The following is a 26142-nucleotide window of genomic DNA, read 5'->3' on the forward strand; positions in this document are numbered from 1 at the left end:
TAAAAAGTCTTAGATCTAACTATTCTTAAACTGTAGGAATCTTTTAAATGGTTAATTAAATCACAGTAACTGTGTGATGTTGTTGTGGAGAAGTTATTTTGTTTAACTGATATTTTAAAACTAAAAATGTCTTGTTTTTTTTTCTTTTTTCCAGCAGTGTGTCTGATCTGTGTGGTGTATATCTATATTCACAGCTGCTGTGAGCACAGTAACACTGTTTGTCTGTCTGTCTGTGGTTCTGTCTGCAGTTCAGTGTCTCAGTCTCTGCCCAGGTGCTGCTGTGAGGGGGACTCGAACTTGTGACCAGGTGTTTGCCGTCATTAAATCAGAGACTGTGCCTGAAACATGCTGCTGTGATTTCACCGCGGAGACTTTGATCCTCCGGTGGCTGCTGGGAAATAAAAGCGCCTAATTCTCTCTGTTCGTTAAAACGTCTCTGTCTCTGGAGAAATGTCCGCTGTCAGCTCGGACCAGATCCCGAACCGAACCGGAGCCGAGCCGGAGCAGCAGGAGGCCGGGATCCTGCAGCCGCAGACCGTGTTCGTCATCCTGGACTCGGCTGAAACACTGAACCTGGTCCGGTGAGTCCGGAAGTTCTGGAAAGCACCGTTATTTCTGCTGCGGAGAGATCGCCACGCCAAACTCCATTCAAAAATCTGTGGTTTTACATCCACCGTGCTCATTAGTGTCAAGACACCTTTAGATTAAAGTGACTTTACACATCCGTCAGATCTGTTGTGACCTGTGATAAAAATCGGCATAAACTCCAGGTGATACAGCAAACGTACAGCAAACGTTACCTTAATAATATTCCGTTGAAGTAACATCTTTACACGTTGAACCAGCGGAATCGCTTTATTAAGTTACATTTCTTAATAAATAACCTTTTCTATGTGCTTTTGATCAGTGCCGAATGGAGCTGTGGTTCTTAACGATGAAAAGGAAACACTTGAATCTGCTTTGTAACACCGCTAAATTAACAACGAGGAAAATTCATGTTAAATTGCAGAAGTTTTGAATGAAGTTCAGCATCGCCGGTTCGAGATGCACCGGAAACTTCACGTAAGGCAGCTAGTTAAACTAGAACTGTCCAAACTGTTGATGCTGATGATGAAGATAACAGATCTGATAACAGATAGTCAGCTGTCCTAATGATAAACCTCTGTGCAGCTATCAACAGCCCACAAAGAAGCGCTGGTTCTAATTAAATGTTCAGAGTCAAAATAACAATCACCTCAGTTATTTAAGTAGAACTTTTACTAATGTGAATACGTCATGGTGTATAAAGATGTATGCCGAGTTGAAGAGTTTTCTCTCACCATTCAAAGTTTATTAAAGTCTTGTTTTAGACGTCAGTTAAATTCATCTGAGAGACAAGTGAACTTTAAATGGCCGAAGTTCTGAATGAGGTTTGGCGTGAGGTGCTCTTCAGGTACCTAAAAGCTTAAAAGTTCAAATGTGTAAGTTTGTGGTGTTAAAGTGCTGAGTGTGTGATATAGTGATGATGATGATGATGATGAGGGCAACCCATCAGAGACTTGTGTCTTGCAGGTTGTTGTTGTTGTTCTGTCTGACCTTTGACCTCTGATCCTCTTTGCCTTCTGGTGTAATGAGTCATCCAGTGTTAACACACACACACACACACACACACACACACACACACATACAGTAGCTGGTCTTCTCATGGATTTTCCCAGAGAGACAAACAGGCAGAGTGACAGGCCCAGTCTAGTCTGTGGTGTGCCCCCCCTCCTCCTCCTCAGTCCCACCACCACACCCTGCTCTGCCACACACACACACACACACACACACACATAACTTGTGTGGGCGGTGAGACAGAAAGCAAAAGTAAAAACAAGCAGGAGGAGACGTCTCTCTGCTCCATGTTTATGTTCAACAGACTGTTTAAAGAGGAGGAGGAGGAGGAGGAGGAGAGATGAAGAGTGTTTCAGTCTCAGGTCGCTGCTCAGCTTGTTGAAGAGGAAGATTTGAGGTGAATTGATGAAGATGATAAAGGTGATGAAGAGCAATGTTGTGTTCAGTGTGTTTCTGCTCCGTCAGAAGTTTTTCTCTCAAACTCTTTCCAGATGTTCTCAGATGTTTTTCAGTGTGTCAGCTCCTCCTCTGCTCCTGCTCCTCTGCTCCTCCTGTCCTGCTCCTCCTCCTCCTCTGCTCCTCCTCCTCTGCTCCTGCTCCTCTGCTCCTCCTGTCCTGCTCCTGCTCCTCCTCTCCTCCTCCTACTCCTCCTCTCCTCCTCCTACTCCTCTGCTCCTCCTGCTCTGCTCATTCATTCATTCATTCTGCTGCTGGAAACTAACATGGAGTTTAAACAGGACCCATTAAAATACATCATCACATTTGGACTGAGAGGAAAAACTGACAAAATATCAACTGTACGTGCGGCTCAACGATTTGGCTAAATGCAGCAGGGCGTTCCTGGCACAACTTTACTGACTGCTGTATCGTCCTGCTCATGATGTCACTCAGTCCGTTTCCATGACATCAGAGAAAATGGATTTATTGTGTCAGTCTTTTAAAATCCCTGTAAACATGTCAGTGTGAGTGACATGTTCCTGCAGTGAATGTGTCACAGTGGGACTAACACACCCAGATCATGTGACTCCTGCATGTATACAGTCAATCAGACCCCATTCTCGGAACCCAGAGGCTGTATTCGGCGTCTGCCAGAAGTCAGACGCCGAATGGGGGCAGACCCCCGATTTTTTGGTATTCCGGTTTGGAGGAGGCGAATTTCCGTTTCCTCCCCCTGCTCATAGAAGTAAATATGCTGAACCATTGCGATGGATTCAGAGTTTGCAGTGACACTAATTATGTTCCGCCTCGTTAGTTCACCGCACGGACCGTTTAACCTGGCAACAACTGCAGCCGGCTCAAACATGATTGGCCAATATCACACAGATTACAAACAGCCTACAACCGGAAACCAGGGCTCTTCCGCTCTTCTTCCGGAGGCAAGATCTCCGGGGTTTGCCTACAGACTCTACATTCACTGAATGTAGAGTCTGTATATAGAGACTAATCAGACCCAAACTGGCCGAGGCGCTCTGAGCATGCTCCACAGTTTCCGCCCCGGGCTTTGACCCGAAAGTCCAATAGCATTAAATGTGTGAGAGAAGAAGAAGCCGGTAACAACATGGAGAAATCTACATCCAGAGCCGTGACTTTTTGGACGGACCAAATGTACAGAGCTGTAAAGTTGTCCACCATGGTAGCAGTTAGCTGCTAGCTAACCGTAGCTAACTTGTTTGTCCATTGTTTGGTCTGTGACGTAATAGGTCAACAGGAAAAAGGTCAAATAGAGACAGAGCGCAGTGCGTCATAATCTGAAAGCCACGCCCCCAAAGGAGAAACGAGGCCCACTTTCCCCTTCGCTTCTTCACTCGTTCGCTGTCATTCTGCCTCCGCAGCCGCGCCTTCAAGTCTCCACAACTGAACTGGTAGCTAGCTAGCTAACATTATTAGCTATAGCTAGCTAATAATTAGCTAATAATAAGATGGCAAAGGATTATTTTAGCACACTATGCCTACCAGAGAGGCAACGTATATTGATAAACTTAATACTGCCGGTCTACCTCAGTGTCCCTTCTCCTTACCTTGCTCGTCTTGGAAAAAACATGATGTGGAGATTCTTTTTAAGAAGATGAGCATTTGGGCATGCTCAGCCGTCAGCCTGCTCCTACTACCAGCACATGGTGTTGTTTTGAGACATGCCTCTACATGCTGGTAGATTGATACAAGTGCTAGAGCGGACCGCTGGAATGGACTGCTTGAATCGTGGAGCGCTGGGCACAATTATAACAGAAGCTGCATTCATACTGTCAGTGCTTTAGCTTAACATACATAAATACAGTTAACTGTTACTCTAACAAATACATTTGGAGGGTCTGACAAAGTGTTTGCTGCACACATAGGCATACAGAGTGTCAGGATCCCACAGTTTCTCCCCTGTTGAAGCCTCACGTTTTATTGCCTGTATCCACTTTAGTCTTCTACAAGGTTCCGTTTTTCTGCTCGGCAGCTGATAAAAGCTGAGCTCTGGGTTTTTATTGGCCGTGCAGCCCACCACACAGCAACTTTTCAGCATTTGGACTTAGGGAAACTCGACAGGCTGGAAACGGCAGGGGAAAGTGTGAGGGGAAAGCGGGCCTCGTTTCCCCTTTGGACCAGTATACTGCTCTGTACACTGAAACACATCTGTACACTGAAACACATCGTCAACAGTGTCCATTTAGTTTCAAAGACCAAACCCTCGGCGTGCGGTGTGACGCAGTAGCGGTCACAAAGACCTTTGTCCTTCTGGGTCACACAGCTGATGACAACAGTGACCCTCCTACCGTTACACCTGAGCATGAGAACATCACAGCGACACCTTGTGTTCCAAACACTGAACTGCAGCTTAAACCCTGGATTATTTCACAAACATATTTGGCTCCTACAAACTCCTCTGAATACAGACAGGAAGGTTTCTGTTGACAACTGGAAAAAGTGTCTCTGATGGTTTTAAAAACACAGTGTCTGGATGTTTTAAGGTGCGAGATGATATAAACAATTGTAGATTCCAGATGACCTGCTGCATGTTTTATTCTGAGGGCTCTTTCCTGAAGTTTAATTACAGGGTCTAGATTTGTTTTGTAAGCATTTCCCCAAATGTCAGCACAATAGGACATATATGACATTACAGGTGAACAATACAATATATACAAACATTTCTGTTCTGCTACTGTTTCACGTATTGCATCTTAACGATGAGGTAATAACTGACAGCAGTATATGAGACAGTAGAGGAGCAGAGGCCTCTCTGGCCCGTGAGCCAATCATACCAGTGGGCGTTTTGAATATTGCACTCGTCTATATTGTGATTTGTGAGTGTCAGTTGATCTTCAGCTCGGCTGCAGAGATTCATCATGAATAGCTTGTTCTGAAACTGTTGTGTTGGTTGACCTCATGTTCAAGACACTTAGTATATAGAAGGAGGCGGGGTTTAATGTTTAGGAGTTAATATGCAACACAGAAACACAGAGTCAGTGTGAACTGATCCTGCTGCAGCTCACAGACTGTGAACAGAGAGAGACGGGTTTTACCTGCAGGGCCTCTGCTCTGATCACCTGTCGGCTCTGAGCTCCGCCCCCATCACTGTCCTGTCTTCCTCTAATAACATGTTCCCATCCAAACATGTTTGTGTGAATTATGTGATTATAAACCTCAGCTGTCGAACACAGACTCTGTCATCAGTCAGGAGGGTCTGTATCAATGCCTCTCTGTCGTCATGTCGACGTCTCTCTGTCGTCGTGTAGCTTCAGTGGAACATGAGCTCAAACCTGTCCAACAGAAGAAGTTCCCTTTAAAGCTGTTTGTTATCAAAGTGTCGGTTAAAGAGTCAGAAGTGAAAGTGGTTAAAATGTGAGTCACAGTGTAACACAGAGAAACCAGTCTCGGTGTCAGGTTTCTTCTTCTTCTTCTGCTTTAATGGCACCGACCACCTTTGTCTCTATATCTCACTAATATTCACGCAACAGGATTTAAACTAAACTGCAGTCGGGTTTCAGTTTTAACATTTTCTTTAAACTGTTAAAATCTGAGCAACATTTGATGAAAACTTAACTGAAAAAAATGTATCGAGAAACATCCGGCTGCAGAGACGGGGAGGAGAAGTATACTTGCTGCAGACAACGCATGCGCGTACGCATCATGGCTGCCATGCGTATTTTGCAGTCGTTTGGCGCGTAGGCCGCTCACTTTGACGCGAAGTAACATGACGCATGCACGAGATGCAATATTGACATGAACACTAGAGGCGCTCGTGTGAAGTAGACCTCTAGAGATCGTGAACGTGAGGTCGGAGGTCATCACAGTGGCGGACAGTAGTTGTGAAGAAAGGCTGTCGGACCTTGACCGCAAATTATAACCTCCTCTTCATCGAGAGTATCCATGTTTGTGTATAGCCTGCTACATCCAGAAATACAGTCACCGCCTTCTTTGCTTTTCGCGACCTCTGTGTCTGAGTGCTGTGGTCTGCCCCTAGTGGAGACCACCAGTATCAGGCGTTTTGGCTGCGTCGACAAATGACCGTGCTGCAGCAAGTATACACACAGGCGCAGCACACTAAGCATACGTTTGGCCAGGCAGCCAGTATACTTGTGGCCTTAGACGTGTACATGCACAAATACCAGACCCTCAGTTTATGTTGTACAGACAGAGATCTCTAAATATATCTTTCAGATTGTTGTTGTAAAAATAACATTAGCCTTGCGTTCATAGTTGTTTGTTTAAAGTAGTGAAAAAAGTACTTTTCTACTAGCCAGGGCACTAGCTCGCTAGCTAACGCTCTCTGTTTGTTTGTTAGCTCCTTAGTCATGGATCATCACAGAATATATCAACTTTCACCACTCTTCATTTTAGGAGGGCCATCGCAAGGAAACATGTTCTTTGTTCAGATGATCAAACACACGATGGATCGTAGATGTTTGTTTCTGGCTGCAGTGTTAGCTCACTGAAAAGTTTTGTATTTCCACTTTAACATGTTGATTAAAAACGTTGCTGCCTGTTGATACTTTGACTTGGATCAGTGCTAAAACGGATGATCCAGAGGAACACGTCCACCCGTCCAGAAGACAGCAGCACGAAACCCCCGGGGAAAAATGTGACAAGCGTCCTGACTCTGAGCTCCTAAACAGCCTCCATCAAACCGCTGACCCAGACTGTGATCTGCTCCTCCGCTATAGTCTGGGGCCATTAGTGGCCGTTTTGGTAAGGAACCGGAACCAGGGCGAGTGAGACAGGATCCGGAATTTGATGGATGCGCCTTTCCGTCAAAATAAAAGCACCAGGCTAATAAAAATGCGGTGAAACTTTTAATTAAAAGAATATAATTTACAAGAAAAGCCCCAAGCCATTAAGTTAATCGATTTTCTTACACCCCTCATCACCCCAAATCGATGGTGCGCCAGAATTTAAAGTTTTACTATGTTGAATTTGGTGAATTCCGCATCCACTCCCTAGACCGGAACCAGAATCCAGACAAAATTCAGAGTGAATAAAAACCAGGCTCTTCACAGGTGACGCGAGGCTACCTCCGCTAGAAGAACCAGAGGGAGGGCGGGATGTGGGCGGGGTCTGTCGGCTTTCCTCCAGTGACTACACACCTGTTGTGGAGCTGTGGACTTTGTCATGTTTTTCCTGGGGGTTTCGTGTCCCTACCCTCCGGACAGACGGACTGTCCATTCTGACATTAACCCTCAACAGAGCATCAACAGACAGCAGCAACATTTTAAAGTGGAAATAAACAACTTTTCAGCTAACGTAGCTAGTGTGCTACCATCTGTCTGAGCAGGGGGTGATGTTGCTTTGGTCTGTGAAGGTTTGACCCAGTTCTGTCTCTTAGTCTCACCTCTTGTTGTCTGGTGACTGTTTGCTGCTTAAAACAGAGTTACCACATGTAGAGGTGTAAATCCTCCCCTGTGACACGGGCCAATGAGACGTCATCAGGTCATCAGTCGTCGTCGATGGTGTTCGTGTGAACACGTGTAGATGGCAGTGATGGTATAATTATAACAACATTTCTCATTTGTCTGATGGAGATAAACAGAACACACACACAACAAAGACGCTCCTGATTCCTTCACAACTTTAGTTTCAGGCTCGATCAAAGAGTTCATCAAATAAAAAAGAACTCTGCTTCATCACCACGCCGCTAACAGAGCTCTGTAGGCTAACGTTAGCAACCTGTGCTCCTGCCGCTCTGTGCTGATATCAGAGGAGAGCTAACAAGTGCTGAAACAACACTGCTGGACTTTGGTTAAATTTTGGGCCTTATAAGTCGTCTCTGTGTGACATGGAAACATGTCAAAACTGTTGTTGAATACAGAACATTTTTTATAGTGGAGGAGGAGGAGGAGGTTTGTCTGCAGCTCCATGTGGAGGATTAGAGGAAGTGACTCAGCAGAAACACACACACACACACACACACACACACACACAGGAAGTGGGATTGAAAGCAGTCAAACTGCTGACAGATGTTGTTCCTCCACATTCTTCTTCTTCTGTGGTGTCCAGAATTCAAATATTTCCATCAGTGGACAGTTTGAGACGTCAGGCATTATATGTAGATCTGTCTGTCTCTCAGCCTGTCCTCCTGTCTCTCTCTTTCTGTCTGTCCCTCTGTCAGGTAGAACTGAGCTTGTACAAGCTGTAGTTGTGTGTCAGTGTGGTGACAGCAGCTCCTGGTGGACATTAGAGGAAGTGCAGTGAGACACAGAGAAGCAGCTGATTGGTTCATTCGGTCTGTCTGTCTGTCCGTCAGGGTGGAGTCCGGTATCGTCGCTGACATCGAGGTTGACAGTTTGCTGCCGTCAGACTGCGACACCTTCTACCAGATCAAGAGTCAGCCAATCAGCATCAGGTATCACACAGCTCTGACCCCTGACCTCCTGTGACCTCTGACCTCCTGTGACCCTCATGTGAAATATATAAACTGACCAATGAATGAAAAGTTATTAATAAATGTTTTCAGATGATGTCATGTGATGAGAGATGATGTCACAGATTTCAGATGAGGTCATCAATTTCATTAACAGGAAGCCCTGTCTCTCTCTTCAGTTCATCAGCAGGAGCTTCCTCTTCTTCCTCATCTTCATCCTCACTGCCGTCAGCCATGTCGTCAAGGTAACACACACAAACAACAATACACAACAACACACACAAAAAGTAAAGTACAGGTCCCTCTGTCTCTGTCCGCCCTGCAGGGGGCGCTGTGCTCCTCCTGCCTGATCTCACTCAGAAACACTGATGATAATCGGCACCTCCTCCTCTCCTCTCCTCTCCTCTCCTCTCCTCTCCTCTCCTCTCCTCATGTGTTCTCCTCCTGCAGGGTTTTGATGCGTCAGGATCTGATGCGTCAGCAGGCTCTGGAGGAGGAGCAGAAGGAGGCTCAGCAGCAGCTCCTCCGCTCGACTGATGCATCCACCCCCATCTCTGTCTCTGTGTCCTCCTCCTGTGGACCTCCTGCTCAGGTCCCTGTGGAGGTGCTCAAGGTATGAGGAGGAAGAGGAGGAGGAGAAGTAGTTTAGATTTCTGCGAGGAAATAAGTGAAGATGTGTTTGTTTGTTTGTTTTTATGTTTCTTTAAAAACTTTATTCAATAAACCAAATTGTTAAAAATGAGCGACAGTGTTCATGAGAACATAAGTCATATGTCCCAAACAGTGGCTCCTACATTTCCCATGATGCACCTGCACAGAACAGTGAACCTCTGCCTGTGTCTCTCAGGTGCAGACTCACCTGGAGAACCCCACCAGGTATCACATCCAGCAAGCTCAGAGGCAGCAGGTGCGTCAGTATCTCTCCACCGCCAAGACAGCTAATCAGGAGCCAGCTGGACCGTCACGAAGCCACTCCCCCCATCTGGGCTCCGCCCCCAAACTACAGCTAGCTGACATCAGCCACAAAAAGGAGGTGAATACATATAAACTGTGTACACATGAAACACCTGTAAAGCAGAGTGATGCGTATCGTTAACAGTCCAGGTGATGCTCTACTGATGGAGTGCCTCTCGTCCAATCAGATCACTTGGTCAGAACCACCTGTTGTGTAAGACAGATATGGATTATAGGTATGACAGGTGGGAAGACACACACACATAGATACTTAGCTGTGTATAAACCGGAGTAAACACACAGTAAACCTTCAGCAGTTAACATGTTCACACTGACATGTAACCTCATGAACACCGACCGTCCAAATCAACAAATCACAGCAGGTAACATGTGACGGACAGGTGCCTCAGCCACTCACTTGGACAGATGTAGGAGGTCACATGACCACGTATGACATCAGTCAACGTTACTATCAGATATTATCTTGTTGTTGACTCGTAGTTAAAGGTCGTCGGTGACTTTCTGCTGTCTGATCTGTGATTGGTTCTTTCAGATGGAAGAGACGGTCATCGATGACATCATCAGCCTGGAATCCAGCCTGAACGACGAGTTTCTGACGCTGATTGACTCTGGACTGCAGCTCGCCAACACGGTAAGAATACACCCAGGAAACGCCCCGAAAACATCAAGAAAACATTCAGAAAACATTAAGGGAACATTCAGAAGACATTAAGGGAACATTCAGGAAACATTCAGAAAACATTAAGGGAACATCTAGAAAACATTTAGGAAACATCCAGAAAACATTCAGAAGACATTAAGGGAACATTCAGGAAACATTCAGAAAACATTTTGGAAACATTCAGAACACATTAAGGGAACATTCAGAAAACATTCAGGAAACATTCAGAAAACATTAAGGGAACATCTAGAAAACATTTAGGGAACATCCAGAAAACATTCAGGAAACATTCAGAAAACATTCAGGAAACATTCAGAAAACATTAAGGGAACATCTAGAAAACATTTAGGAAACATCCAGAAAACATTTAGGGAACATACAAAAAACATCCAGGAAACATAAACAAAACATCCAGGGAACGTCCACTAAACATCCGGAAAAACATACAGAAAACACCCAGGAAACATTCAGAAAACACTAAAGGAACATCCATAAAACATTTAGGAAACATCCAGAAAAGATCCAGGGAACGTCCACTGAACATCCGGAAAACATACAGAAAACGTCCAGGAAACATTCAGAAAACATTATGGGAACATCTAGAAAACATTTAGGGAACATAAAAAAACATTCAGGAAACATAAAGAAAACATTAAGGGAACATCCTGAAAACATTAAAGGAACATCCTGAAAACATTTAGGGAACATAAAAAAAAAATCTAGGAAACATAAAGAAGTTATCCAAGGAGCATCGAGACAACATACAGGAATCATCCAGGGAACAAACAGAAAATATCAGGGAAACACTGACAAAACATTTAGAAAACATACAAGAAACATCTAGAAAACATCCAGCATACAGTCCATAGTTCAAACTGATCTCCACCTCAACCAGCAACATTTCACATGAACGTAGGAGTCAGAATCATCCAATCAGATCACAGATAAACGTAGTACAGTCATTTTAATACTTTAACTGATGTTACTGATCATACTTAACATATTTTAACTGAAGGAACATTTTCAGTGCAGGATCCTTACTGTAACAGAGTATTTTTACTCTGTGGTTTCAGTACTTTTAAAGCAGAGTACTCCCTCCACCCTGCGCTGTGTCTTTGGTCATCGTCTTTATTTAATGAACTGATTCAACAGAACAAAATGTCGGACACAAAACGTCTGCAGCGTCTAAATAATCTCACTTCAGTTTTCCAGACTTCCTTGTTTCTGCTGCAGCAGCAATGGGTGGAGTCAGTGTGTGTGTGTGTGTGTGTGTGTGTGTGTGAGGCAGATAATAAGCTCACTGGGAGGTTTTTTGTTTCTTTCTTTAAGAGACGTTTCCTCATTGTTCAACAGTCGTCCGAACAGAAAGAGGAAGAGCAGCACTGTGTGTGTGTGTGTGTGTGTGTTACTGTGTGTTAGTGTGTGTGTGTTGGTGTGTATATGTCCATACATGTTGAGGTGTTTGTGTGAACTCAGGAAAGATGAGGATTTTGGTTTTGCTGCCGGATCATGAGAAGAGGAAGATTAAATCGGAGGTAAAGAGTTTTTCTTGTTGTTTCAGGTCAGTTTGAGAGTTTGACCTCTGATCAGCTCCGTCCTCCTGCTGCTGTCAGTCAGTCAGTCAGTCAGTCAGTCAGTCAGTCAGCGACGACAGAGACTGCGTGAAGTTAAAGTACTGAAGTATCAGCAGGGTGCACTAAAAGTATCCAAAGTTAAAGTACTCATTGAACAGATTATTATTACAGATGTATAAACACAGAAGCAGCATTTTAAAGTCGAATCTACAGCAGCTGGTTTTTCATTCATTCAGTTTTGATGTGAAAATAATACGTGTTGATTTATGTCTCTGCTCAGATCAGTTAAACTGCACAATGATTAAAGTACCCATATACCCAATATTTTTATATATACATATTCATATTCACAGAACATTTATATACATGCAATCTTGATATACAAGGCAATATTTCTATATACACAATATTGATAGGATTGACAGGCAAAACTTATACATGCAGTATTTATATATACATGCAACACATGACATTTATATACACACACAGTTTGTTCACTGAGCAGAGCTCAAAGTATCAACACTAATAACTGTCTGTGATACATCTCTGAGCATTCAGACAGAATTTGGTTGGAAGAGTTTCTTCTTGTCAGAACTGTTCAGTGTGATCGTTGGAGGTCACATGAATAATGTAGATCAGTGACTGATATTCAGATTCATGTTCTGATCTCTCGACGAGCAGACGGCGGCTCAGGAGACGAGCTGAAACAGTTTATTAATCAGAAGTTCAGCTGCAGAGTAAAGAAGAGACACACTGAGTGAGAGGAGTCAAACACCTGAGAAATACATAGATATTATATCAGTGTGGTTATATGAGTCTGTATCAATACCAAGGTAACAGCCCTTCATTCAGACTGTGTTCATCCTTCAGTGTTACAGAAAGTGGTGTGACCTCTGACCTCTCTGCAGCAGCTCAGCTGATCACACACATTCACACCAAGACTCGCCTGTGCGTGCGTGTGTTATCCTGGTATGCAGTGTTTATCAGCAGCAGAGAGCGCAGGAGGTCATCCTGCAGCCAATCACAGCGCAGGATGCTCTGGATATTCTCAACCTCTGATTGGTCACTTTCCCTGTCAGCCTCTGACTCTGTGCTGTGATTGGTCCATTGCAGCTGCCAGTGTCAGGGAACGTGCTGGATGTGTACGGCGGCAATGGGAGGATGGCCACGCCCACCATCACCGTTAGCAACAGTTGCCCTGCGGACCTGCACGCTGTCAAGAAGGAGCTGAGCGGTGGGTGTCACACACACACTTCATTAACATAATTAATGTTCTCTCAACCTGATTGGACAAGAAGATTATCATGTTAACAGGTAACAGAGCTGACTGCTGATTAGTTCAGACAACTGTGATGTCAGAGCTTTGTTTCCCTTTTTTCTGTTGGAAATCAGTTCTTCAGTTTGATGAGTCAACATCACCACTTCCTGTGGACACACACACACACACACATACACACACACACACACACACACACACACAGTCACACACACGTCGTATTTTCCCACATCATCAGTTCCCACTTCCTGTTCAGTCAACATGAACTCAGGAACACTTTGTGCTGCTTCAGCTGAAAAAAACTGTTTGACAGTTTGAAGCTTCAGTGACTGAACGTCTTCTTTAAAAACCTCAAAACGTCAGTTAACGTTTAACGTAATGTTAATGTAACATTTTGTCACATATAAGTAACATTACGGTAACGTCATAGTAACATAAATATAACATTAGGGGCCGCACACATGCCGCATTTTTTGTGCCATCAAATTAGTTGTTTTTGACGTAGACATGCGGCAGAGGGACGCTGCAGCATGCACGCGTTCCTGAGCGCCTGTTTTTTCAGGGCGCGGCAGCTGCACCTTGAGATAAAACAAATTCAACATTTGGAAGGCAGCAGCGCCCACCACATGTCATGTGATAAGGACCAACCAATCACAGCCGACAGATATCTTTCTCTTCTTCTGTGAATATTCAGTCTGATAAACACGGAGACGTTGATCATGTTAGTGCAGGGCTACCCAGAGCTTTACATCTGTCCCACAGACGATAGGTCTACACACTTATAAACAGCTCCTGGAAGGAAGATCAGCTCTGACCTCAGGATTTCAGGTACATAGGCTATACAGTGCTTGTTAAGGTTGCTTAGCAACCTCAGACGCAACCTGCCGTCGTGCTCTTGAAAGCTGGCACAGAAGTAGCACCCAGCGCCTGACCTCGTGTCTTCCAGGCGGTTTAAGACGCAGCATGTGTGCAGCCCCTGATGCATCTGTCAACATATTTTTAGTCTTTAATGTTCTGACAGAAGCAGATTGTGATGTTTCAAATTAAAATATGAAGCATTATAGGTCGTTCTTCTGTTTGGAAACAGTGCTTTGATAAATGCATCCCACCCACCAGAGCTCTCAGCTGATGACATGATCTTCATCAGTGGACAGAGTGTGTGTAACTGTTATCTCTATATACACACATTCTCTGAATGTGGACGTTTGAAGGTTGAACACATTTCTGCACAACGTGTCCCTTCATAACAATGCACAGATCTTTATTCAGATACGTTGGAGAGATTTTATTGTCATTTTCTTTTATATTAATGTTTCTTGATTTTTGTAATACCTGCTCTTATTGTTAATTTCCTCTAAATGTGTTTTACACCAAAACAGCAAAGCTAATTCCTGTATGTGAAAACTACTCATGAAATGTTTGTGAAATGTTTGTGTTGTTGTAGAGACGGAGACCAAAGCACTGATCAAAGAGAGACAGAAGAAAGACAACCACAACCTCAGTGAGTACTGCAGTGTTACTGCACTATGAGGACACCGAGGACAATGAGGACATTTTGAACAGCAGCTGGTGATTGATTCTGTTTATTTATATCATGATACTAATAATAATATTGATACTGTGTGTTTCAGTCGAGAGGAGGAGGAGGTTCAACATCAACGACCGGATCAAAGAACTCGGAGCTCTGATCCCCAAATCCAGCGACCCGTCAGTAAACGCACCACATCCTCACACTCTGCTGTAGTACTAACTTAAAAAGAGACGTTTCATTAAATGTTGCAACAAACAGTGAATCAGAAGTGTTTGGAAATCACTTGTAAAGATTCAGTGATTTCAGACATCATCACCTCGTTGTGCTCATTAGTGCTGTGTGTTAACGAGGCGCTGCCTGTGATTGGTTACTCAGGGAGTCGAGGTGGAACAAAGGAACCATCCTGAAGGCGTCGGTGGATTACATCCGAAAACTGCAGAAGGAACAACAGCGAACTCGAGAGATGGAGGAGAGACAGAGGAGGCTGGAGAACACCAACCACTCCCTGCTGCTCCGCATACAGGTGAGGAGGGGGAGGAGACAACACCAACCATCCCCTGCTGCTCCGCTGTGACATCACAGTTAGTCATGTGATAGAACCAATCAGTACTGACTTCCTGTCTGTGTTTCAGGAGTTGGAGCTTCAGGCTCGTCTCAACGGCCTCTCTTCCTCCACCTCCACCTCCTCTCTGGACCCCCAGGCTTTGCTCGCCCCCCAGCTGCCTCACCCCTTCTCCTCCTCCCCCTCCTCCACTCTGGTGACCCCCTCCTTGGGTCTGGACGCCCTGAGCTTCGTGGATCTGGATGAGCCTCAGGGAGCCTCCACCGTCTTCTCCCCAGACCTGATGTCCGATGTGGGGCTGACGGAGCTCCACGGCCTTGGGGACATCCTGATGGAGGAGGGGGGAGGAGGCGTGACCTCCGACCCCCTGCTGTCCTGCGGAGCCTCGAAGACCAGCAGCAGGAGGAGCAGCTTCAGCATGGACGAGGACCTCTGATGACATCATCACACACGCTTGGATCCTATTGGCCAGAGCTTTATTTCAGTCACTGATGTCATCCAAACATACAACGCACAAAGGTGATGTCACAGGGAACAACTGTGTCCTCCATAGTAACCATGGCAACCACTGTGAGTCTACAGTGTTACCATGTCAACCAGTGTCCTCTAGAGTAACCATGGTAACCACTGTGAGTCTTCATGGTGCTTCTCAAAGTCAAGGATGCTTCCTTGGTAGGATGGGTCCTTCCAAGTCGGGTCCTACAGAGGCTAGGCAAGACTCTTTCCAAGGATTCGGTGAACACAGGTGTGTCTCACTGAAGAGGCCCTGCCTTCAATTTTGGAAATTGTGCACAAAGAATTGTGGGTACCTAATGCCCCCCGAGGATACACACATGCGTCCATGAAAATTTCCTGAGGGAAGGACTCTGTCCTCGATAGAGTTCAAAGGATCATTGACACTGGAACAGTCCTTTGGCGGGATTTGATGACGTAACCTTTTTGAAATCAGCTGTTTCAGGATCCTTCCTCGACTTTGAGAAGCACCATCTACAGTGTTACCATGGTAACCACTGTGAGTCCCACCGTTGTACTTCTGAAAGTCAAGGGTGCTTCCTTGGTAGGACAGATCCTTCCAGGTCCGGTCCCACAGAGATTAAGCAAGACTCAATCCTAGGATTCGGTGAACACACATTGGAACAGGCCAGCGAGTGTAGCCAGGTGTGTGGCACTGAAGAGGCCCCGCCCTCAATTTTGGGAAATCATACACAAAGAACTGTGGGTACTTGATGCTGTAAGGATACACTCATGCATCCTTCAAATTCTCTGAAGGAAGGAGTCGGTCGGTCCTCGGTAGAATTCGACGGATCCTTGACATTGGAACAATCCTTATTGACTTTGAGAAGCACCATCTACAGTGTTACCAGGTCAACCTGTGTCCTCCAGAGTAACCATAGTAACCGCTGTGTCTCGGAGTGTGATGACAGTGTGGTCTCATCTTAATAGCAGACCAGCCGATTGGCTGATAAAGAACAAGTCTCAGCTGATTGGTTGGCAGAGACATTTTTTATTAGATTAATAGAAATAATGAGACACTAATCAGAAGTTTTGGATTATTGTCTCATGATCTCATCTTAGTAACGTGAACATCATCATCTCAGTTTATCTGATAATTTGGACGATTACCCCGTTTCTTTTCTTCCTGTCTGCGATGACCTTTTTTTTTTTTGAAACAAAAAGTTTTGTCTTTTTATCCACCTTATTCCTAAAGGGGGCGCTGCTGTAGAAATGATTATAGGCAGAGGTGTAGTGGAGGTATACACAGGTATGTGGGGTATGCCCACCGCCTTTTCTGTCTGTTTACAGTATACCCACCTATCAGCCCAAAAGCCATTGGAATATATAGGAGAGTAAACGCACTTCCTCTTCTGTAACCCACCCATCTACTAAGTAGTACATGAACCTCATTATTAACTACCGCTACTCCACTGATTATGAGTGCAACTTCCAGTGATACAGCAGAAGTAGTAGAATTAAGGGGTGGGTGAAAATTCGATAACAAGTATAAGTTTTTTTATTATATAAATTATCAATGTCACAAATACAAATTTGACTTTAAACCTTTTTTTCAGTCCACTAGATACATTTTACTGCTGCAATAAAATTGGCTAAAGTGAGATGAACAGACTGAAAACTTCATCTTTGAGGATAAAACAGATGTTGACAAAGTTTTTCCTTTGGGGACATAATCTACAGTTAAAAAACGTAATAAATTGCTATATATTTTATTGCAATACTCTGCATATTGCAACATATTTAAAATTGCGATAATATTGTATCATGAAAAGTATCATGATAATATCGTATCGTGGGGCCTGAAGTGATTCCCACCCCAAGTAGTCGGCTGCTGGGTTCCATCGACTGTCTATGGTTCGTCCCAGAGGCTAACAATCAGCATCTGGTCTTTTTCAAGGTAATTTGCCTCAAATTTAGCAAGTTCTGCTTTATTTCTAACAGATATTTTACCAAAGTTGAATTAGCGTTTTTAAAATGTCCCTGCGGAGCTCTGGCACCTTTTCCACTGTCTACGTCTGTAACATTACTAACAGCCAGACTGAGATAAATTTGTTGCCTCTGAAGCAACAGTGTATAAAAGATTGTTCCTGTAAAAAGCGGTACAGTTTTCATGGCCTACGTATGGAGAGGAAAAGATTACCACCGGCGCTGTATAACCTTAATACTGGATTGTCCCGTAATGAAAAACAAAATTCACTGTCCCTTACTGAATCAATACAGGACATGATTTGTTCTGTATTTTCATGCACACCCTACTCTAATGTGTTCACTATGTTTTGACATAATTGGAATGACATAAATTTGGCATTATATTTCACTTATGTTTTACTCAGGAGAACTCAGACTTATTAAATCAGCAGCTATAAAAATGTGTAAACTGTGTCGTTCAGGCAGACGTGCGGAGCATTAGCTGGGAAACATCACATTTATTTACTTTACATGGAGCTAAAATTAATACTGAATTATGTTAAATGTTACCCAATGTGCTAGTGTCTGTTTATGAGTTGTAAAAAATTATAAATCATCTTTTCGCAGGCGTAGATGTTTAACGTAAGCTAGCTCGGGCTCTGTTAAATTTAACAACATGTTAACACAGCAAGGCAAGCTGATTGCTAACGGGCTTGGTTAAAAAACAAAAATAACCAACACTTTGAGACAGCTGTCAGAGATAACAGTGGTATGTCATGTTACACTGTCTTAAGTGTATTCCATGTTTTATTTAAGAGTTGATCTATGACAGAGAATTAGCGTACGATTGTATCAGTGGAAAACACTGGTTCAGGTTCATTGCCGGAAGTCACACCCATAATTGAGGCGAGGTGTCATGGGAGCTGGAATAAGGTGGATAAAATGTTCTCAGAAAAATGTCTGTGGTTAAAAATGGCTTTAAAGCAACCAGCATTATCATGTTAACATTAACAGAGCTATGCCTGGCCACGCCCCCATCAGTGACATCACAGCAGGTGTTTTCACCCTCAGAGGCATCATCTCAGTCAAAAACCCAAAGTAGAAATCAGATGTCTTATCGTGTTCTTGACTGCTGAAATGATTCCAGCTGTTGTGAGCAGTGTGACCAGCAAGTGGCAGCAGGAGTCTTTGTTCAGGTGTGAACTCACCTGAGGTTCTGCTGATGTCATTTAGAAACGAATCCACAGTAAAGATAAACATTTTCAAGAAAAGACGTCTGTTCTGACACAAACTGTAAATATAATCTGTACATGAACACATGAATCTAAAATCACTGTGTGCTGGAAACAAACTGATGAATCTGATCAGGTTCAGTATTGATCATTTATTACTGATATTTGTGCTTTTCGTCAGATGTTTGAGCCTCACAGGAAACAGAAGGGAAACTGTCACTCAGCATCACCTAAAGGACTAGAGCACTATTTTTATTTTTTCAAATCTCCAAATCCTGTCGTTCATATCCCTGCTGATCAATCATCCATCAGTTTTTTAATTGATTTTCTTCCTTCCAGGTTTTAGAGAGATCATCCATCACTATTCAGTAAACTTTATTAATTTTGTCTTAATCACATTTTAAACTCTTTGAGCATCTGTTTGACTGAGCGTCCTCTCATTGTAAACTAACAGAGTTCAGAAACATCTGCTAAGTTAGCTGTTAGCTGTCATCTCCTGACTCTACAGTTCATGCAACCAGCTAGTTAAAAGCAAGCTAACTGTTAGCTGTAACTGGACTGTATGAATTTTACGCTGCGTCTGAAATCACATAATATGCACTACATATCCAACATGTGTACCATCGTTCAAAATACTTTTGTGTACATAAACAGTATCGGACACACTGAACTGTAATTACAACCTCACTTCCTCAGAGCCTTCTTGGCGGTTGGAGATAGAACCATGGCAACCCATGCTAACCTCAGCTCTACCAGTAATTTAAACATAATTTTAAAACTATATTACACCTAGCAAAGTCAGAATTTATATTTCTTTCTTATTTACACTTAAATTGGCTGTAAAGCTGTTCGGCGTGATGACGTTCTGTTGTCTCATTTAACCGCTTGTTCGTCTTTTCTTTAAGATGTATTTTATGCCGTAGAACAAATGATAAAGTCTCTTCAGCTTGTGTTAAACTCAGATCTTATTTCAGACATCTAACCAAAAATGCATTAAAAAAACCCACTGACTTCAAGACGAGGGAACGGGGAGCGCTAACATGCTAACTCATTCCTTGGGCACTCTTGCTGCCTTCAAGCGGGGTAGTGTTTACTGTGTTTACGACGGAGCATTATTGCCAACATTTGACCGCTATCTCCACCCACACATTAACCAAACTGAAGCCGCCGTAGCTAAGAGCAAGTTAGCTAGCTAGCAAATGCTAACACTCGCATTATTGTTGGTGGTAGCAAATCATTTCAGACCCAACAAACATCACTGACGGCTTCAAATCAACAACAGTTTTGGTACTTGGTGTCTCCAGCCGCCATGTCAAAAGTTGAGATGTTTGTGACATGGCAGAAACTATGTCACAAAGGCCCCCGTCATTCCACACTCAACTTTTGGACCGTTATGAGTGTGCCAGTAGTACACTGCATTTTCTCGTACTAGGCAGCGTGAACGCACTTAGCACACTTGTGCACTCAAAATATTTAGCGTTAAGTACAGATGCACATGATTTGAGACGCGCTGATTATTTTAGTGCGTTAGACAGCATGTTGGAATTTTAGACACAGCCGTAGCCTGTAGCTGCCAAATTATTTTGCTGTCAGCTGTTGTATAGCTAAAAACTTTCATACAGTCAGTTACTGTCAGAGCGAGCTAAAGGCCTTTACATACTCCGCAAGAACAGAGAAATTTGTTCTGTCTCACAGGGCTGTTTGGGTGTGCAGCTTGTTCTCGACGCATCATCTGGGCAAAACGTTTTTTTGTGTGGTGTCTGAGAACTATTGTGTGATTGGTCAGAAATTTGAAGTGGGCGTGGTTAATGCGGTAATGCTGCAGTGGGAGGGGCCTATGAGGACTTCCCAGGAATTCTGCACTTGAGTTTCTCATGAAGTATGAAATGTCCTGGCCAAAAAGAACTTTGTTTTTGTTCTTGCCACCTCGAGAAAAAGGACAAATTTGTCTGTTCTTGCAGATTGTGTTCAGGGCTTAACTGTCAGCTGTTGTTGCACTGCATTAATATTGTTGTGTAGCCAACTGCTACATTAGCTAATCATTAGCTGTAGCTAGCTTATATATCTCTGGACTCTTCAAGGTCACAGCTAACAGTTAGGTTAGCTGGGCAAAAACTGACAAGTTAGCTACAGTCTCTATAGTTCACCAGGTTAACTGCTAGCTAACTGTTGGCTACTGTCATCGCACTGCTTACTCATTTTATCTACAAACTTTCACATAGTAAGTCGTAGTAATGTAGAGCAAGCTAACTGTTAGCTTTAGCTGGCTTTTATCTATGGACTGTACTAATTCATCGCTTACAGCTAGCTAACTAGTGTAGTTCAGTGCCAGTTGCTCAGTTAGCTAGCTGTTAGCTGTTTTACAAACTGTTACTGATACAAGAGGCTAGTTAACCTCGTTAACTGGTAACCGTTAGTCTGGATCCAGCTGTTAACAAGTCATTGTAGCAACAAACTCTACAGTTCATGTTGTCATCAGTTAGCTTTGTCGTGTTCACCTGACAGATTTAAAACTCACATAAATATGAAGCAGGTCAGAGGTGAGATGTAAACAGGTCAGTTATCAGATTATAAAGGGATTTGTTTTTATTAATGTTGTATTCTGATTTATGTTTATGTTTACAAACATCAGTTTATTGTTTATGTGGAGCATGTAGTCTGAAAATGATTCAATATGTTTCATTTAGCATCATGTTTGTTTTTATAGATTCAAACTTTTATATAGAAATAAAGTCATTTATGAAAAATAGATTCTATGTGTTTTGTTTCCTCACAAACTGCTGCTCTCTCCGTCTGTTTCTAAACAACAACAATACATTTTAGTTACATGAACGGCCCCACCGCACTGCTTTGCTTTTTCCCAGTGGCCACTCATAGATTCAGATTCAGGTTCAGAAAAATGTATCGTCTGTCGTAACAGAAAATCTTCTTCTACATGGCTCCACATACAAGACAAGACAATACACTGATTAGAAACAACTGCACAACACAGATTCTGAAAGCACACACAGTGTGTATAGATCTTAAAAATATTATTTAAGATGCTTATGGCAGTGGGTATGAATGAGTTTTTGTGGATGTTTTTCTTAGATAGGGGGACTTTATAGCGGCGGCCTGATGGCAGCAGTTGGAAGGACTTGTGCAGGGGGTGGGCGGGATCCTGTGTAGTGAGGTTGGCTTTCCTTTTAACTGCTTGGGTGTGGAGTGCTGATAACTGATTTTGAGTTTTGCCAGTTATAGAACATGGGGATGACTAATTTCTTTTACTGAGGTGTCCGCAGTCGGCCTCAGATCAGAAAAACAAATACGGGTAAAAATTACAAGTCTGCAGTTATTAAAAAGAGCAAGTTGGTCAGTGTTTACTTATTCCAGTAACACTGGCGGTCCGGAGAGTGAGTGACCTGACATGGTGCGTTGGTAAATTCAGTCTGACGCTCTACACTAAAATGAGAGCCCTGTTGGTGGAAGAAACGCAGCGTTATATTTCTACATGAATGAACCAACGGTTAAGTTAATCACACATTCACTCCGCTCGGCGCTCTGCTGCTCCGTCTCCACAGACAGAGTGTCCAGAGTGCGCTCTGCCACTCTGAGAGTGCGCTGCTCTGGATAACCCAACGCTACATTCAGACAGCGCTCCCAATTTATCAACGCTCCAGTTTGTGTCAGAGTGCGCTCCCACACTCACAATGAGTGTTTCTGAACGCACCACTCACATCATCTTCCTCCATCGTCTAAAACAAGACAACACAACTTGTTAGCTAGCGCTAGCTAATGTCTGTGGAGAACTGTTTTGCCTCCAGCTAAGCCCCGCCCACCAACAAACATCATACTATAATAACAGCAGAGAAACTGGATGAAGCCATAGACGTATATACATAGACGCCGCATTGACTGCCGCTGCCTATCAGAGCCGACGTCCTCGCCGGCCGCCATCTTGGATGGGTCTCGCTTCGCCTCCACAATGCATTCACTTCTATTGAGGAAGGAGCTGTATGCACAAGTAAAATAGAATAACTCACTGAATTTTTAACTGATTTTCACGCGGTTTGGTTTGTTACAAACGGCACACATGTAGTTATGATACAGGATGCTTTCGTACATTAAAAATGCGGGATTTCATGCTTTAATACTTTCTGCAGATAGCAACAGCATGTTATTTAGGTCACAACACAGTTATTTTATTCACCTCAACCCCAGAGTGGGATATATATATCCTAGACTGTATAAAATAATATGTATATATACAGTACAGGCCAAAAGTTTGGACACACCTTCTCATTCAATGCGTTTTCTTTATTTTCATGACTATTTACATTGTAGATTCTCACTGAAGGCATCAAAACTATGAATGAACACATGTGGAGTTATGTACTTAACAAAAAAAGGTGAAATAACTGAAAACATGTTTTATATTCTAGTTTCTTCAAAATAGCCACCCTTTGCTCTGATTACTGCTTTGCACACTCTTGGCATTCTCTCCATGAGCTTCAAGAGGTAGTCACCTGAAATGGTTTCCACTTCACAGGTGTGCCTTATCAGGGTTAATTAGTGGAATTTCTTGCTTTATCAATGGGGTTGGGACCATCAGTTGTGTTGTGCAGAAGTCAGGTTAATACACAGCCGACAGCCCTATTGGACAACTGTTAAAATTCATATTATGGCAAGAACCAATCAGCTAACTAAAGAAAAACGAGTGGCCATCATTACTTTAAGAAATGAAGGTCAGTCAGTCCGGAAAATTGCAAAAACTTTAAATGTGTCCCCAAGTGGAGCAAAAACCATCAAGCGCTACAACCAAACTGGCACACATGAGGACTGACCCAGGAAAGGAAGACCAAGAGTCACCTCTGCTTCTGAGGATAAGTTCATCCGAGTCACCAGCCTCAGAAATGGCAAGTTAACAGCAGCTCAGATCAGAGACCAGATGAATGCCACACAGAGTTCTAGCAGCAGACCCATCTCTAGAACAACTGTTAAGAGGAGACTGCGCCAATCAGGCCTTCATGGTCAAATAGCTGCTAGGAAACCACTGCTAAGGAGAGGCAACAAGCAGAAGAGATTTGTTTGGGCCAAGAAACACAAGGAATGGACATTAGACCAGTGGAAATCTGTGCTTTGGTCTGATGAGTCCAAATTTGAGATCTTTGGTTCCAACCGCCGTGTCTTTGTGAGACGCAGAAAAGGTGAACGGATGGATTCCACATGCCTGGTTCCCACTGTGAAGCATGGAGGAGGAGGTGTGATGGTGTGGGGGTGTTTTGCTGGTGACACTGTTGGGGATTTATTCAAAATTGAAGGCACACTGAACCAGCATGGCTACCACAGCATCCTGCAGCGACATGCCATCCCATCCGGTTTGCGTTTAGTTGGACGATCATTTATTTTTCAACAGGACAATGACCCCAAACACACCTCCAGGCTGTGTAAGGGCTATTTGACCAAGAAGGAGAGTGATGGAGTGCTGCGGCAGATGACCTGGCCTCCACAGTCACCGGACCTGAACCCAATCCAGATGGTTTGGGGTGAGCTGGACCGCAGAGTGAAGGCAAAGGGGCCAACAAGTGCTAAACACCTCTGGGAACTCCTTCAAGACTGTTGGAAAACCATTTCAGGTGACTACCTCTTGAAGCTCATGGAGAGAATGCCAAGAGTGTGCAAAGCAGTAATCAGAGCAAAGGGTGGCTATTTTGAAGAAACTAGAATATAAAACATGTTTTCAGTTATTTCACCTTTTTTTGTTAAGTACATAACTCCACATGTGTTCATTCATAGTTTTGATGCCTTCAGTGAGAATCTACAATGTAAATAGTCATGAAAATAAAGAAAACGCATTGAATGAGAAGGTGTGTCCAAACTTTTGGCCTGTACTGTATATCCTAGACTGTATAAAATAATATGTATGTATATATATATATATATATATATATATATATATATATATATACAGTATTTATTTACTGTATAAACACAATATACACAATACAAAACATAGTATAGCATATTATGTATAGCGCACCTTTGTGCACATATTCACTTTTCCACCAGCTGTGCTGCAAATATCCCCTGCTGCTCATCCTTCTGTATCTCTTTTCAAATTATCTTGACCACAGTCCCATTTTCATAGTTATAATACCAATACCAAAATTAATTTCAGTGTTTATGTAAATATTGAAAATGTTTTTTTTACTACTTTTGAGGGATCACAGCAGTCAGTGTAATAAGAATAAGAAGAACTTTATTAATCCCCAAAGGAAATTTCAAAGAAGTCTGTAAGATCATCTATTTAACAAAGAATTATTAAGTCTGATGGCTGTGGGTATAAAAGAGAGTGTGTGTGAGAAATAAACTCAATCAACAATCAAGCTTTTTCTTTATTAAAATATATTAATAAATTTATTAATATGCTATACTATGTTTTGTATTGTGTATATTGTGTTTATACAGTATATACAGTATAGTCTATCTATCTATCTATATATATATATAGTATATATATAGTGCGATGGATATATATATATATATATATATGTGTATATATATATATATGTATATGTATATATATATATATACATATACATATACATATCGCACTCTGGGGTTGAGGTGAATAAAATAACTGTGTTGTGACCTAAATACGACCTAAGCGAGATACCCAACTCAGCTCACTTCCTGATTCAGTGACGTCAGCGCCACGCCCCCGTAGGAGACTTGCGGCAGCTCTGAATGTATTGTCGTCAATGAGGAAAATGAACGTGATCACAATTTATGGTCAATTCTTTCGCTCTTTAGTCACTAAAGTAAATATTGGGTTCATTTTCCACAAGCCACACATCTTCCCAATATTCTGACATTAAAGCTGCATTTTTCATCCGCACAGATCAAGAGAAAGTTAACTTTGTTTGAGCCCTGTCCGTCTCAGAAAACGAGTTCTCGCGAGATCTCGTGATCTTGATAAACAGGCGGTAAAATCACAGTTAGTTTACAAACAGTTATTTACCGCTAATAATAAATAAAAAATGCCCAAACTTTGTGCAGCAATAGGCTGCAATAATAGGAAGAATGTATTTTCATTCCACCTGCTTCTCGATCCACATACACAGACATCCACAGAGCCTCTGTTCAACACTGTGGTGGGGAGGGGGGGGGGGGGGGGGGTGAGGGAGAACAGGCTCTGATTGGAGGGAGCGCTAACCACGCCCACTTAGGAGACAGGAAGAGTAACCGTTTTCTTAATATTGGATAAGCCTACAGTTGGGTATCTCCCTTCATCCAATATCTCTGATATGACATAAAGTTTCTTCACATTAAACTGACACAGAGACACAAACAGTGTTCATTCACAACAGGCTCAGCTGTCAGTGCGACCACCAGGTGGCAGTAACTGATAAAGATCTTCATTACCTGATCACAATCAATCAAACTGTCTCATATGAACACGCCTGGGTCGTCCTGAAACTACAGAGTTCAGTT

The 26142-nt window shown here is 43.0% G+C and overlaps 1 protein-coding gene across 1 annotated transcript; it reads left to right on the forward strand.

The window, feature by feature from the left end:
- Positions 1-207: 207 nt before the first annotated feature.
- On the forward strand, positions 208-21416 carry tfe3a (transcription factor binding to IGHM enhancer 3a). The gene is made up of 11 exons (XM_033628789.2): positions 208-581; positions 8321-8419; positions 8617-8682; positions 8888-9050; positions 9285-9470; positions 9945-10043; positions 12761-12881; positions 14368-14424; positions 14555-14630; positions 14830-14977; positions 15087-21416. Exons 1-11 carry the CDS (start codon positions 451-453, stop codon positions 15450-15452), a joined length of 1512 nt encoding a protein of 503 aa, XP_033484680.2. The 5' UTR covers positions 208-450; the 3' UTR covers positions 15453-21416.
- The last annotated feature ends 4726 nt before the right edge of the window (positions 21417-26142 follow it).

This window comes from Epinephelus lanceolatus, chromosome 8 (assembly GCF_041903045.1).
Source record: "Epinephelus lanceolatus isolate andai-2023 chromosome 8, ASM4190304v1, whole genome shotgun sequence".
Classification (NCBI taxonomy): Eukaryota; Metazoa; Chordata; class Actinopteri; order Perciformes; family Serranidae; genus Epinephelus; species Epinephelus lanceolatus.